Source organism: Durio zibethinus, chromosome 6 (genome assembly GCF_047325235.1).
Source record: "Durio zibethinus cultivar Kanyao isolate XHJ-2024 chromosome 6, ASM4732523v1, whole genome shotgun sequence".
NCBI classification, from domain to species: domain Eukaryota; kingdom Viridiplantae; phylum Streptophyta; class Magnoliopsida; order Malvales; family Malvaceae; genus Durio; species Durio zibethinus.
Window position 1 is genome coordinate 8,642,253 of NC_143167.1, and position 16,640 is coordinate 8,658,892.

Below are 16,640 nucleotides of genomic sequence, written 5' to 3' on the forward strand. Positions count from 1 at the left end.
TACAATTACTTTTATTGAAATTTCATCTAAATTATTTCACCATTTGGGATAAATTTAAAAAAATTTCTTACCTAGAGATTTCTTAAAAAAATTTTCATTTGAAATTTTTATGAATCTCATCCTTGGGTAATTAGCATTGAATTTCAAAATCTATATTATTTTTTAATTTTTTAATTTTTTTCTTTTTTTTTTGAAAATAATATTAATTATTATTATTAAAATTTTATCTAAATCATTCCACCATTTGGGACAAATTTAGACAAAATTTTTTACCTAAAAATTTTATAAAAATTTACCATTTGAAATTTCTAAAAATTTCATCATTGGATAATTAATATTTAATTCAAAATTTTTATATTTTTTTATTATTTTCCCTAAACTTAATCATACAAAAAAACCTAAAAAATAAACAAACATATAAATAAAATACTAAATAAAATTAAAAAAAAAAAAAAAAAAAAAAACAGTTTGGCTTGATGGCTACGACGCGACTCAACTTAATGAAGAAAACTAAGAAAGGCTCAAGATGATAGCTCAGCTCCGCTTGACTTGAGGCAAAGGCTGATCGTAGGTCACAAGCGGGTCGATGCTATGGGTCGAGTCACCCAAATGGAAAACGCGCTGATCCTAAAAGGTTTTTTAATGCCAAAACGATGTTGTTTTGATGGGATATAAATAGCAAGAATCCTCTCTTTCTGCTTTAGATCTCCTTTCTTTTCTCTCTCTCATCTTTTTTTTCTCTTCCTCTCTCTCTACAACCGAAGAACTTCGGTTGAATCTTCACATGATTCTGAAAATGTCACAGAAATCTAGGTTAGTTTACCGAAAATTCGTTAAAAAATTTAACATTCATCGGAATCTTCAGCCGATGATGAAAAATTCACTGGAAAATTCAACCAACATTGAAAAATTCTCCGAAATCTAAAAAATTTTGTCAGAATCTGAGAATTTTCCAAATTTTTTAGAAATCTTTAAATTTTTTTCTAATTTTTGTTGATCTTTATGCTTTCTACTGTATATTTTTTGCCTTTTCTATGTGTGATCTTCCTATTCTTTGTGTGATCTCCTTGATCTCTATATTCTATGTTTCTCTCTCTATTTTTTATGATCTGTGTATTTATAGGACCAAGCAAAAGAGTTCCTATTCGATTATGATTCACTTTTTTGTCAATTTTTTGTATTAACATTTATTGCTTACAGATTGAATCTACATACAATTTTGCCAACCTCATTCATGACCATAATTATTCATTTATTTTTTAACTTTTTTTTTTACTATTATCCTATTATCTTAAAAATTGAAGATAAAAAAAAAACAAAAAATCAGAGATAAAAAACAAATATTAATCAACAAAAGGATAAACCCAAAAATAAATAAGTAAATAGATAAAATATAAAATAATGAATTATTGGGCTTGAAAATATGGACCTTATTGAACCAGGCCCAATGGGCTTAGGTCTAAATCAATTAGGGTGTCTATACAAACTAATATTCATTATAACAAATTCAAAATCATCTGTATATATTTTTTTACTTTTTTTAATATTTTATATATAATATAATTTTTTATTTTTTTATTATGAATTTAATATATTGGTTTCATTTTCTAATTTAAATATTTTTTTCATAATTTATATTATAAAAACAAATTTACCTATTAATAAATATATTTATTAATTTAATAATTTTATTATATTTTATTATAAAATATATAAATATTACTAATATTTTACAAATTGTTATCTCTAAACAATTATAAAATTATTAATTTATATAACTATTATAATATGTATGGTTATTTTCATATTTTTAAATAAAATAATGTTTGGTTTTTAGTAATACCAAATACAGTGATCTTTAATTTTTAAAAAGTCATCATTGATAATCAAATAAAGTGATTTAAATCACGAGTGTTAAAATCACTTTGATATTATCAAAATCACCTTAATAATTATATTATTATGATAATTTTACAAATTATATCAAACACTACCTAAATGTAAAGATGAGTAATTTTCTTATCCAAGTGTGACTTAAGACATGATTTATTCATATGTTTTGTATTGAGACCAGAGAATTCGAATTAAATTTTTTGAACAAAAGATCCAAATGGTTTAATGCTTTTTTTCTTCGATTTTTTTATAATATTTTTATTTGATTTTAACTAACAGGTATATAGATGTATAATTAACTTATTCTTTCTTTTTTATGGTACAATAACTTATTCTTGTTTGATCTTAACTCAAATCTTAGACATTTTAATATGTGATGAAGATGTTATAATTTGTCTTTTGCGTGGTGATAAAAATTGGAAAATTAATTCATTAGTTTTCTCCTTTTATTGAAGGAAAATTTCATTCCAATTAATGAAATGCATTTTATTTATTTATTTGATTGGAGGATGGTAGGACTCCTCGTAAAAAAAAATTTAAGAATTAAATTAAGCTCAAGAAGGTCAGACTGGTTGAACAAATTTCTAATGCCACAGATTTCATTTGCTTGAAAATAGGGGAATGACGACTTCATGAGAGATGTGTTTAACGGACAAAAGTCAGCTTAAAAATAAAAGTAGTGTCACAAAATATAATTAGTATTTTCTATACCTTCAATGAAATACTTTTTTAGATTACAAAAAAACTATTATATACTAACACTAAAAAAAAAAAATCAGTAAAAACTAATAATTTATTTGTATAGTTAAAAAAAATTGTACACCAATGATCTAAATATGTATTCTAACGCTTTTTTAATTGTTTATATATCTCTTGTCGGTATAAATCTATATTGATAGATTTTTAGTTGCCAAAATAGGTTATAAAGATATACTAATGATTTGAATCCGTCGTTAAATATATAATTATTCTATAATATCTGTTGTATATTTCATTATTATATTTTTTACCAACGATTGACTTCTACTAATATGGATTTATATATCTTTTAATTTTTTTTTATTTATACCAAAAAATTAACTTATATTATATCTTTTACCGACAATCAATGTCTGTCGATATAACCTTACGTATTTTAAAATTTTTTGCTTATACCAATAGTAAATATAATATTATATCTTTTATCAACTATCAATACCCACTAATATAAATATTAAGACTATCCTAAAAACTTTATTTTTAAATTACATTTTTAATTATTAATACTAATTTATTTATAATCCTAATTTAGTATGATTTCATATAATTTATAAATAAAAAAAATACAAAATATTTAATAAATATTTAAATTAAAATTACAAACAAATTATTTTATAATATACAAACTAATATTAAGTCAAAAATTAAAATAATTGTATTAAGTCTAAACAAAAACAAGCATAATTGAATGCCTGCTAACATGATGCTTTTTATATTGGACACATCTTTTAAAGAAATGGCTTGCTCTCAAGCACACAACTCACAAAGTTCCCTTCAAAAATTACAGAAACAAGAATTGTGCGAGTAACCCTTGTCTCATAGATTAAGGATTCTAGGCATTTATTATATGACAATAAACTTCAAAAAAAAAGGGGGGGGGGGGGGTTGAAATAATTTCCAACTTCTCTTAAAAATTTTTGCATCTTTAAATCAAAATATACCATGAAATGTTATGACTCAGCAACCCTAAGCCTTTGTAACATCATAATCATTGAAGTAATAAATTTTTACATGCAGTATAGGCCAATGAAATAGATAATTGCAGATACTATTAATCAAAAGATAAATACTTTCCTCAGCAATATCTGCAAAATACTTCTCATATAATATGTCAATTCTTGTCCCTCCCAAACAACAAATCACATGTTCATGTACCACAACAACAAATCACATGTTCAGTGTAAATCAGAGCTGCCAAGAAATGACTTCATAGATACAACAATATTAAAGCAGTAGATCAAAAGTTGAAGCTGAAAATATTGGTCACTTCGAAATAAATTTACTGATAGTTACATTTGCTCTGTCTGAAGCAGACCTGCTTAACCATTAGTCTATAAACTAAGAGAATTTTCTTTTTCTAACTCCCATATCTTTCGAGATCCACCCTATAATATAAGGTCAAAAAGCCAAAATAAATTACTTTATCCCTTATAAAAAGAAAAGGGATTCTTTAACCCCTTTTACGCTCATGTCACATCGAGGTATTACTTTAAAAAAATTACAAAATCCGATCCAATTTATCGTAATCGATTAGTTAACATGTTGGTTAACTGTATTTTGAAACACGAAAAAAATTATTGGCTTATTAAATTCTCTATTAAGCCTTCAAAAAGATTCAACAAAAGACAGAAACAAATCTACTATCTGTTTTACGTCAAGCAATACATGAAGTAACTTCAGATATAACAGTAAAAACAAGACGTGTTAGCGGATCGACTCATCAAGTTCCTATTGAAATAAGATCCACACAAGGAAAAGTACTTACCATTCATTGGTTATTAGGGGCATCCCGAAAATGTCCGGGCCGAAATATGGGTTTCAAATTAAATTCTAAATTAGTAGATGCTGCCAAAAGGCGTGGCAATACCATACGCATAAAGGAAAAGACTCATAGAATGACAATTCGACAAAAATTCCAGACACTTTCTCATGTAACCATTAATCCTATCAAAGAAACTGTTAAAAACTGCACCATTTTCCCTCATTTTTGAGTAACCTTTGATGATGTTAAATTCAATCACCTTCTCACCTTCTTACAAATCAACTTTTACATTTTAAAAGGAAGATTTCACACATCTTATTAAGTTATATTTACATTTTTTTATACACTAATAATTATATTTTTTAACTTTATAAGTGAGATTTATAGACAGCTGATCACATATCATTTTTTAATTAATTTTTTAATATATTTTAAAGAATATACGTTTTTTTAAGATTTTTTAATCAATAAGCCAAAAAGTGGAAGGCAAAGTGAAGGTTGCGTTAATCCTTGTCGAGGTAGGAATTATGACTTCTTGCCAAATATATGATTTGTTCTTCATAGTCCTTAACAATTAAGGAGTCCGCGTCTGATCCCCCTCCCTACATCCTATATATACATAGCTTTCTTCTAAATTATTTTTGTACGTTTCCTCAAAAAAAAAAGAAAAAAGAAAAACTCTCTTTTTACCTCTTCTAATAGTATTGCATTGCATGGATTGATTTGAGAACAAACAAGCTCCTTTATGAGTCATAATCTGTTTGTAGTTTAAAATGTGATATATCTTTCATTAGATAAAAATATTTAATTATTGAAAAATAAAATTAATTTTTATATTAATTTTATTCATATTTTAAATAATTATGTTTAATTTGAAATAATTATCATATAATAAATAGTCATATAACTATTTAAAAATAAATAAATTATTATTTATAAAGATTATGATTATATAAAAATCATAATCATTTATATAAAAATTTATATATATTCATTCATTATAAATAAATATTTTAAAATAAACATTTTCATTACTTCTGAATTAAAAAATTTTGAGATTTTATTATATCATAAATATATAATTATCTTTAAAATTTTTCACACTTTAAAACCAAAATTCTTTTATATTTTTTTTTTTCTAATGTAACCATGATGAATACAACTGCCAACACCGTTGTTGAGTCTCTTTCAGAGGAGATGTTGTCAGAGGTTCTTAGGCATGCGGCCTCCAATTCAGTTTCTGATTTCGTCAATCTCAAGCTAAGTTGTAAGGCTTTTTTTGGTGCATCAAACTATGATCATATTTTTGAGAATGTTTCAATGGAGAAACACAGCTTCTTCCCAGGGTATAAAAGCGAGAAAGTTTTCTTTAAGCTCTGCAAAGAAGCCGGGAATCCAGAAGCATTATATGGGATAGGAATGTTAAATTGTTTCAACCGAAGGAAAACAGACTTAGGGTTGCGTTACTTGAAGAAAGTAGTCGAAAAAGGTCATGTCGAAGCCATATATACTTATGGCATTATCTTGATTTGTTTGGGCGGTGAGCTACGGAAACAAGGGCTTCAAGTTTTGTCTTCTCTCTATCTCATTGCTTCTAGCAAAAGGCGTTTCAAGTTTGCTAGCTGCCGTTCCAAAACAGAGAAGTTCCTGAGTGATATGTGTGGGTCTTTGTCTCTTTGGCTGGGCCACAGAAAATTCTTTCAACGAAGCAAAAGTAGTAGGCCGCAATTGTGAGCATGACATTCCGCCTAGAAAACACAATCCTTGGATAGAAAGAAACGACGTAGACATAGTTGATAACCGCCCTTGTTGTGACTCCTGCTTTTGGGATCGTGAAGCGACTTTTTTTTGTACTATGCTTGAGGAAAAAAGAGTTCCTAAAGGCGTTTAGTCGGCCTAGTGCATGTAATAGCTAATTCTTCTGTATCTATTCTTTTACTTCTTTTATTAAAAGAATATATAATTGGATTCATAAGTGTTTTTTTCTTTAATTTGAGTTGGGGAGAATTTGAATTTTAATCTGAACTAAGAAATCAGTTTTCTACCAGCACGCGAATTCAGAAGTTTTGATTAAATTATAGTTGCTATTAATGATTAAAGATGACTGAAGTCTTTTTGGTTTAGCAAACAAAGTAATTGAACATAACTGATGAACCAAGCAAAACATTAAATATTTACGAGAGAGCTTATTATAGCAGTTTCTGATAAATAAGATGACAGGTCGGTAGGGTAGCATGTTCCTGACTTGCAAGAAGAAACTGAAGCGATTGTTCAATTCTGCTCCCTTGACCTTTCCCCAACAATGCGTTATATTCCTCTCTCAGGCTGTTATATTTTTTGCTTAGGTTATTGAAAGCTTCCTTTTTCTCATCTGGGATATCCTTCTTCTTCTCCAGGCGAAGCTTCACAGCTTCGATTTGTCTCTTGAGCTCTTGGATCTTTAGTATTTTCTCCTCATGCTGTTTCTGCAGTGTTTCCAGCTCTGATGGTGCTTTGGCTAAAGCTTTAAGAGTTTAGTGCTTCAGACAACCAAAATCCAAAAAACGACAGATTTAATATAAGCTATATATTCTTATTATTTACTCTGATTTTACCTCTTTCATATTATATAAAGATTATATTTTACCCTTTATTATAAAATAATTTTAAATATAAATAATAAAATTTTGATGTGATAGTAAAAAGCAACCCCCAATAACCATTTAAATATTTGCCAACCCATTTATTTATTTAATTTTGTGTATAAATTACATATATCAAACTATTAATTTGTCAAAAAAGTAAGATTAAAAATAATTTAATTAATTAAATAATAAAAATAATAATTAAATATATAAAATATAATAATTTTTTAAATAATTAAATAAAAATGTTTATTAAATAAATTTTAATTTCAAATAATTACAATAATTGAGAAAATCTAGATATGTTATTCATTAATTATTATATTTTTATTAAAAATAGTCAAAATCAAATAATCAAATGAACTAAATAAATATATTTTTATTAAAATAAAATTTTAAATAATTTAATATTTTAAAATAAAAATTATTTAATCTCTGACTTCGTCAATAACTACACACTAGTTATCAATTAAAATAAGGATTAATGTTACAAATTATTCGTTACTTTGAGCTCTAACTCCAACTCCAATATCACTTTGCAAATTGTATTAATATGTTTTGTGAGTTGGTTTAGGAGAATATAGACAATTAATTTCTTCCATCATGCAACTCTCACATAAGTTATGTTTTAGTTTTCAGTCTTTTTTTTTTAAGACAAAAAACCCATAAGATGGACAAAGTCAGAGATGGGTCTTTCGCAATTCTCTTGGGCTTGTGTTTAACATGTTGTTTTTCTTTGAATATGTTAATCCATTTTTCTGTTGTTCCAAAGGGAAATTATTCTGAAAAAGGGGTGAAGAAAGGTTTTTGATTGGGCAAATGAAGAGACTGTTGTTCTAGGGGATACCGGAAGAGGCTTGGTCTTTGGTTGGTATTGAAAGGGTGTGAAGAATGATTCGAGATTTGATGCTGATGTATATGTGGAACACGATGTGTCATGCATTTCCATATTTACTGGAGTAAAGATATTGGTACGTATTTTATTGCTGTTGTTTCTGAGCTGGTTTTGGAGGTCTGTGAATTGTACTTTCAGACTTATCATTCTTGCTTCTTTCTAGGTAAAAGCAATATTATAATCATTGTTAGTATCAATCAGTCGTGAGTTCTTGGTCTCAAAAATCATTTTTTTTGGATTTTAAGAATAATATTGTGAAGATTAAAAGGATTTTTATCAAAGTGTTGGCTGATTTTGATTTATTTGTGTTTTATTTGCGCATCCAATCACACGATCTTATTATAAGAGTAGGAAATTTTTCTTGATGAATCCCTTCACCTTTCATTTTTCGAGAATAAAAAATGATCCTTTTCAAGTTTAAATTTATTCATTTAAAATATGAGTTTTTCTACTTCATTTTTATTTATTTATTTATTTATTTTTATTCCTTTTCTCTTTTTTTTTATTTTTTTATATTAATTTCACTTCATTTAGTTTAATTTTAATTTAAATTTATGAAATTTTAATAAAATTCAATTAATAAGAAATCTTTAAGTTGCATTATCGAAGATGATACATTTATATAAAATTTCTACCTTGTACACACCCGCAATGATTAAGTGTCTTGTTATATACAATTTTGAAATTATTTATTTATTTTATAAAACTATTTATTTTGTTATATAAAACATTTAAAAAGATACGTAAATCTATAGTCTTTTTTGTCAAGTCATTATCATTATAATATTATGTAATAGTGTTAGGTAGCCTATTATGTCAAATAGTACCCAAAATCAAACAAAAAATCTGTTAAGATGATACATAATATCTTTGATATTAATTTTTCAAATAATAATCTAGGATCATTATTCTCGCTTAATGATAAATATATTTCACAATTATTATTTATGATAAAATAGCACATTAATGATTCAAATCCTTAAATAATTATTCAAAAGATTATTTAGATAAAAAAAATGTAAGACTATCATATTGTTCAATTAATTCAAGAAATAATAAAATATCTAATATAATACATAAATTTTAAAAATCTCTCATATAATATTTTATTTATGATCTTGTTAATTAATTTAATACTTATCTTAAAGCTAAAGTGATTAACTTCAAAGAATTACACATAATAAATATATAATCCTTTAAATATCACATCAATTAATAAATTTATAATTTAAATAATATTTTTTTTTTAAATTTAAATATTTTATTATAATTTAACGATCATTCGAAATATTAATTTTTAAAAAACATGAGCAGTCTTGTTTTAACAGATATCTACAGTGACACAGTGGAATGGAAGCTGTACAAGATATATAACTTCATAAATGCTGAGTGCTGACCACTCAATATATAGAGTGGTCCAACGATTTTTCTGAATGTCGGAAACAAAACAATACAACAAATACAAACTAAACTTGCTGGTAATGTGTTGTTTTAAACCACTTTATTACGGATTAAGACCTTTTCTATGAAATAAAAATTCCCATCATATTACTAAATATCAATATTTCGTGGTGTGTAAAAAAAAAAAAAAAAATTGATTCCATTAGTCTGCCGTTAAAGAAACCATCCCTTGATTAAGTTGACGCATAATGGCATTCATGAATTTAACCTCCACAGCACCGTTACTTTAAGTACTCAGGTTTTATTTGGTTAAAAAAAAAAAAAAAAAACTTGTTCTCTTTTACTTTCGCGTTTCCTTTTTCCCTTTTTAACTTGAAAATATCTGGTGAAGGCAAAACTAAAAGCAGTTAAAGAGTACAAACATCATCACCAAAGACTCAGAACTTGGAAAATCTTTGGCTCCGGCAAATAAAGCAAAGATTCAAAAAATAAAACATTTACATGACCAGAAACATGAGAAGGAAAGGAGCTGTGACCGTGACACCCTGATTCCTTTTTTTATAATGTCAAGCCCCCATGTGATGAGAATAAGAGTGACCTCTAACCCACCAATCTTCATGTGGACCTAAAAATATGGAGACAAAGTGCCCATGTAACAGATACTGCACAGCTAAAAGAGAAATGCTTTGCTACCAACTTTCCAATACCCAGCATTCTTCACTTTAATATAACTGCTAATAAAGTTAAACATAAAATAATATACCAATTACCACACCCATCTTCTAACGATCTGATCTTTTCCCCCTCAATTCCAGCCTTCAATGCATTTCCCTTTTGAAGGTCCAAAACTAATACTAAATAAATGTACACATTTCTTACTTCAGTGCATTCATATAATTCAGCTTTACATAATGTTATTATCACATAGGGTAAAAGAAGATGCACAGATTGACAACATGATAATGAACTATCCTGGGTTTCTGCTGCTTTTGTCTGTTGGAATACACACCTACCACGAAAGGAGAAAAGAGAAAAGCCCTACGCTCAAAAATCAGTTTATCTGTCATTTATGTATCCAATATGCATTTGCTGTTAGTGGTATTGTATTGAAGAAGAAGATGATGATGATGATCATGTTGAGATATTCTCTACAGATCTACTCCTCACTTATAAAGCTGGCTATACACATATGGGGGATTCTTCTTGTATATGCTTCTCTACTTTTCTGCATCAGTATCACATCAAAACATTAATAGATCGCCATTTGACTGGAATTCAAGAAAAATAAGTTCATAAATTATAGTTACTCATTTCTGAGTTCTGGCCATGCTTACCTTTAGTTCCTACAGTTCATTTAAAACCTGAGAAAATGTAAATAAATCTCAATTACAATAAAATACCTTCTACTCTGGTAATTGTAGCAGGAGAGGTCAAGTTACAACAATGTTAAAGCAGTGATAGTACCTTGGTATTAAGAAGAGGATAGCTTAAATGGAAGCCATGTCGCTAGTAGAAGTTATGGGCAGTAATGGATCATTTTCAGAAGATGAAGTAGCACATAAAGCAGGACTTCCATTTACTCCCATCAAAGCAGGAAACTCCGAGAGGTGGTTTTCAGTAGATTTTTTCGGGGAAGCAAAAGGGCTATCAGGAAGTGCATGCTCTACACTGCTCTCATTGGAAATAAAAACAAATGAGAAAGACAACTAAATGACAATCAACTTCATAAGACAGCAGTACATAATAGATTTGAATAAGATATAAAGCATCTGTACTCGTTGAAGTTTTATCTAAATTTCAAAATTAAGTTCCTTCTTGTTAAGTGAAACATCATACCCTTTGGGATTGGAACACTCTTGGATATTTCCAATTCCGCCTTTCTGAACACAAGCTGAATTCACTTCTTCTTGCTCGGCAACATTCATGGTTAAGGAAACAGCTGCAGCTGTATTATCACCATTGAATGCCACAAGAAATTATATAAATTTCACTACAGAAAAGTTCTTTTTCCAACTGATTTTGGTCTTATTTTCATTTTTAGAAAAGGGGAAAAGGTAACTTATCCACATACTCACGCACACACAACCACCAAAGCGAGATTCACAAATAAAAAAAAAAAAAAAAAAGATAATAATCTGAGATAGAACTGAGGCTGATTAGCAAACCTTCTGAGACTTCTTGTTTAATGCTGTTAGATGGATGACCATGTAGGCTGGTATGGGAATAAGCAGGCAAGGAAACAGAAGCACCAACAGATAGGCTGCGGTGGTGATGATGAATACCGGCATTCTTGAAGTCTGGAAGTTGCAAGTTCATGAACCTTCTCCTTTGCAGTTCAATAGCTTGCTGGAGATCAGCTTGCTCTTCCAATTCTGTTCTTAACATCATCTCCTGTGCATTGTAGAACATCTTTGCCCCTATATATAAAAAGAAATTAAGAACCTCAAAATCTTAAGTAAGAATAAAATAAAACAAGAGCAACACTCATTTTAAACATTCCATTCCCCTCCTGTCATTTCAAGCAAAAAACAACATGAATAGAAAGCCCCACAAAAAGCCATGCTTGTTTGTTTTCTTACCAAAATGAAGGTCATATGGCTCTCTAGAGTCAAGCCCTGAAGGGCTTGAACACGGAGAAAAGTTCCCCCTCTCAAATTGTTGTTGCAGTTGTTGCCTCCTGCAATAGTTCCATTAACAGTTGTAAAATCAACGCAAGATGAGGGTAAGAATCAAGATAAAAAGAAAACAAGAGAAGATACCATACTTGTCAGGAACTTTTCCTTTTTCCTTGTAGGGCTTAACAAGCACACGTGAATCACAAATGTAATGGGGGTTTCCTCTGGACAAAATGAGCTTCACAGTCTCCGGATGGACAAAAGTAACAAAACCAAACATTCGCTTCTGCTGGTACGGGATCCTCACATCTTGCACTGGTCCAAACATGCTTTAAAAGATACAGGAGAACTAAAGTTAATTCACAAACTTAAAATTTAAGAATTTCATAAACCTTAGTTCATAACAAACAAAACCACTTTGGTAAGTCCTTTCTAGAATTTTCTATTAAAAAAATGAAGCAACTGACAACAACATACATTTAAATGGAAGCCTCAGTTAAGCAAAGGTAGATATATAAACAGGGTTCCTTTTGCTCAAAATTGTATTCTATTGTAATAAAAAACAATTTTCTAGGTCACTCAAAATGTCAAAACCCTATGTCTATGGTATAGCAATTCAACCTCCCTATTCATATTACCACATTTGTCTCTCAAATAAATTATCAAATCTGCTTCTTCTGCAAACACGCATATCCAGCAATAATCCATCTCCAATCCACAGAAACATCAATTTTGTCCATTCACCACTGCCGGGCTTATTATACAGCTTAGTTGCAGGTTTGACCAATTCCACAAACAACCCGAGCCTCCCTAAACCTCTACTTTTTCATAAGAAAAACAGAATTTCTTTTGAAATTTTTTCCTGGGATATTGACACAGGTAACATTGGCATGTTGCTCCTTTAGATGTGATATAAAATTGACTTTTGCTGAACAGTTGATCACTCCTTGGAGTAAGTGGACTGGTTCTCCATACTTCTAAATCTTGTAACCCATTTTTCCTCTTTCAACCCAAAATGCAAAAACTACCCAATTCTTTAACTTCCCATATATCCTCTGGCACTAAAGAAAAAAATAAGACAATTAAAGATTGCATAAATTAACAAATGAGTTAGTTTCAAGTGGTCTCCAGTTGAAAATCTTTTATCCACCAGTAAATATTAATATAAGAACATAAATAGAATATAAAAATGTGAACTCCTTTAAAATATGCCTGCAATCTTTTGTATAATCCTTTCATCGTTGCAAGCACTATTGACATTTTGACATGTCCTTTATATGATCATTTGCTTCTAGATGGATCATATTTAATTGATTATCCCCTTCTTACCTGAAGAGTTGAACAGCAATCAAAAAGTGTTTAGGATAGTTACTCTAACATACTTTCAAATATTACACAATGTATAATGGGATAAAAATTTAACTATAGATGATCAGTTGTTAGCAATTTAAGTATAGTATGATTGCATATCTCCAAAAAAAAAAGTAGCGTATTGAAATATAAATAGTAGGTTTTCAGAAGAAGATAAAGATGACTCTATCAAAGTTAATGCAACAGCTAGACAAGGCAACAGGATTCAAAGCTAGATGTAATCAACCATGGTTTTCCATCCATCAAGTATATTATCAGAATGAACTAAGTTTATACAGTTAACAGTTTGACTGATATAATCCTTGAGATCATGGCTCCAATAAGGTAACGGCTAACCATCACGGTAAGGATGTCAAACTGCATACTATCGAAAGCAGTACCATAGCAATGGTTATGATGTAAATCGCAATATCAAAACCAAATGTATGGTGGACAAATAATTCAAAATAAAGCATCCACTCAACAACATTCATAGAGACTTATGATAAATCATAAACTGCATATAAAATCAGAGAAAAAAATGCCTGACCGATTAGAAGTGCAATAGATACCTGAAGTAGTTTGAAACATCTTCATCTTTAAATGTACTATCAGCTGGAAAAGTCAGGTAAATCTGTTTTGAAGCTGAATTAGCCTTTTCTGCCAATCCCATGGACAACAAATCATTCCTCTCAGATCGGCCCTGGGCAAACTTGCAAATTTCTTCACTCAACATCAATGCAGCAGCTCTGCAGCATCAAAGTGTGCCAAATGAAAAAACTTAAAAATAAAAGAAAATTATGTTAATACCCATGCTATGGTTTTTTAACTAACCATTACTCCAACAATTATCTTAATTTAAAAAAAAAAAAAAACCACCGCTGAGCTAAACTCAAATTAAAGAACTTGATGCATCACAGCATCAAACAAAGACAAAAGCCAAGATGTCTCTACTATTCAACCAGCAAACGTGTAAACCACAAAAATAAATAAATAAATAATGACAAAAAGAAACCAATTTGTAGCAGCAAAACTACGAAAGAAATGACAATATCTAATTTATTTCTGGGCAAATTTTATGTAAAACCAAAACAAGCCCTAATGCAGAAATCTTTGTGGATCCCATAGACACCAAGGTAGACCAAGTTTAGAACAAAAATTAAGAGCCGTAACAAAGAATAGCCAACCCAAAAAAAAAAAAAAATTAAAGACAGCAGGAACCGAAAATGGGGAATCTTTACTGTACCTCTGGGCATCAGTTTGCTGTTGCAAGAGGATATTCATGCTTTTTTCGTAAGGCAGGGGAGAAGAAACACCAGCCATCAAATGAGCAGCAGCCAATCTTTGCTGATGAGCAGCTGCTCTCATTCTCATCATTTCCTCGTGTTGATGATAGGGGTCCATTTTACTAGGAGAACCAACAATAACAGTATTAACATCAACATTATCAGCTACACCACCAACACCGTGTGAAAACTTACAATTATCACCATTCTTACAAAACCCTCTAGCAAAATAAAGACAAGGCTTGTAACCACCCACAAGACCACCAAATCCACCTGCTTCTTCAGCTGTCCCAAAACATGCATCACTTGCTGAAAAACTCCTTCTATGACCAGCAAAGTCCTCATTCTTAGAAGAGGAAGAATCATTCAAGAATGAAAAATAATCACTCATTTGATTCTCATCAATAAAATCATCCCCAGTCCTTGGAGGAACTAAGACAGACCCAGTGCGGATATTTTCATAGGAAAGAAAAGGACTTGACTTTGGGCTAATAGCAGGAGACCAAGAAGGCACCCTCTTTGAAAATTCCAAGAAGCCATTTCTTGGAATGGGGTTAGGAGATGATGGAGGAAGTGGGTTTTGTGAATTGTTTGAGTTGGAGTTGGAGTTGGAGCTGTTGGGTCTTGAGATTGGGTTCAAAGGAGTAGAGAAAGTGCATGAAGACAGTCCTAAGTGAGCTTTAGCCTTGAAAACAAGGGACTGTAAAAGGGTTTCAGGACCAAGGGCTAAACGCAACAAATCCCTGTCTGCTAAGTCTTGGATAAGGATGTAACCCATGATTTTTGAAGCATTTTCTGGTTCTAAACTTTTGATTTTACTGAACAAAACGTTGGTTGTATCACAAAGATCCATGGAGGTTTTTTCAGTCTTCTCTTTTCTTTTCTTGTTTTATTTTGTGCCTGAGGAAACTGTGGAGTTTGGCTTCTTTTTTTTTTTTGTTCACTTAGAGAGGGGACAGCAAAAGGGAAGAAAGAGACACAGTGTGAAAAGCAAGTGGCGTCTATGGGTTTTTTGGGTTTTCGATGTCTTTTTCTTTTTTTCTTTGTCTTCTTTTCAAAAAGACATAAAAAATGAAAATAAAAATGAAAATCAGACGGAAAGAGAGAAAGGGAGTTGATTAGGGAAATGGGAAGGGTTTTGAAGCGAAAGAGGAGCGAGCTTCGGCTTCATCTCTCCCTCTTTTCTTTCTTTTTTTTTTTTGGCCGACCTCTAAAAGCTTTCATAAGTTCGAGTTTCAACGAAGTGATAAAAAAAAAAGCCCTTTTTTATTGATTTGCTGTCAGTTCTAATAACCAAATTGTTTTAGGAATTTATCGAAAACTCAATTTTCTTTTCAATGATTTGTTCAATCTCGTGTTCTATATAACTCCAATTTTCGATTCAATCGATTTCTTTAATGTTTTATTTCACAATTTATTTATTAATTAAACTTTAAATGTAATATTAAAATATATATATTTATAATCACATAACAAAAATTTTATTTAATACATTATAAGCAAAGCTTCTTAAATTTACAAATTGAATTAAGAAATTAATATATTTTTAATTATTTTTATTTTTTTAATATATTTAAAGAAATGTGTGTTATTTGATTAATCTCATTTATGAAATTTAAAAATTACATTATTATTATATTTGATAATTTTTCATAAAAATAATATTTGATTAAGTGGTTCAATCTTGAATTATTTTTTTGATTTTGTAAAATCTAAAGTAGATAGATTGTTTAATTTCTCAGATCAAGATAAAATGTATCATATTTGACAACTTAAGACAAGTGATTAGTGATTGTAGGTCGTGTATTTTAAATAACTTCAACAAATAATCATCAGCAAAATTTAAACTCAAAATCTTTTCGTCGAAGAAAACGAACTTTAACTAATTTAATCAATTACTTATTGGTGATTAAATCTTGAATTATTAATAAAAGGGATTGTCACTTACAAGATATTTCAAAAATAAAATTATAAATTTTATTGTGAAATCCGGTTTAATAACCGATCTAATTCCATGAGTTGATTAGTGCAATGGACCATTTAGATTTCATTGTA

The 16,640-nt window shown here is 29.3% G+C and overlaps 2 protein-coding genes across 2 annotated transcripts; one reads left to right on the forward strand and one right to left on the reverse strand.

Moving 5' to 3' along the window:
• Positions 1 to 5,563: 5,563 nt before the first annotated feature.
• LOC111284306 (putative F-box protein At1g67623) lies at positions 5,564 to 6,378 on the forward strand. Its single transcript, XM_089761562.1, has one exon. It carries the CDS (start codon positions 5,564 to 5,566, stop codon positions 6,146 to 6,148), a length of 585 nt encoding a protein of 194 aa, XP_089617688.1. The 3' UTR covers positions 6,149 to 6,378.
• Positions 6,379 to 10,031: 3,653 nt separating this feature from the next.
• On the reverse strand, positions 10,032 to 15,765 carry LOC111286605 (zinc finger CCCH domain-containing protein 55-like). Its single transcript, XM_089762076.1, has 9 exons — positions 14,546 to 15,765; positions 13,872 to 14,048; positions 12,099 to 12,278; positions 11,914 to 12,011; positions 11,500 to 11,751; positions 11,171 to 11,279; positions 10,799 to 11,002; positions 10,669 to 10,695; positions 10,032 to 10,559 (listed from the first exon to the last, which is right to left on the reverse strand). The coding sequence occupies exons 1-7, from the start codon at positions 15,436 to 15,438 to the stop codon at positions 10,822 to 10,824; spliced, it is 1,890 nt and encodes a 629-aa protein (XP_089618202.1). The 5' UTR covers positions 15,439 to 15,765; the 3' UTR covers positions 10,032 to 10,559; positions 10,669 to 10,695; positions 10,799 to 10,821.
• Between the last annotated feature and the right edge of the window lie 875 nt (positions 15,766 to 16,640).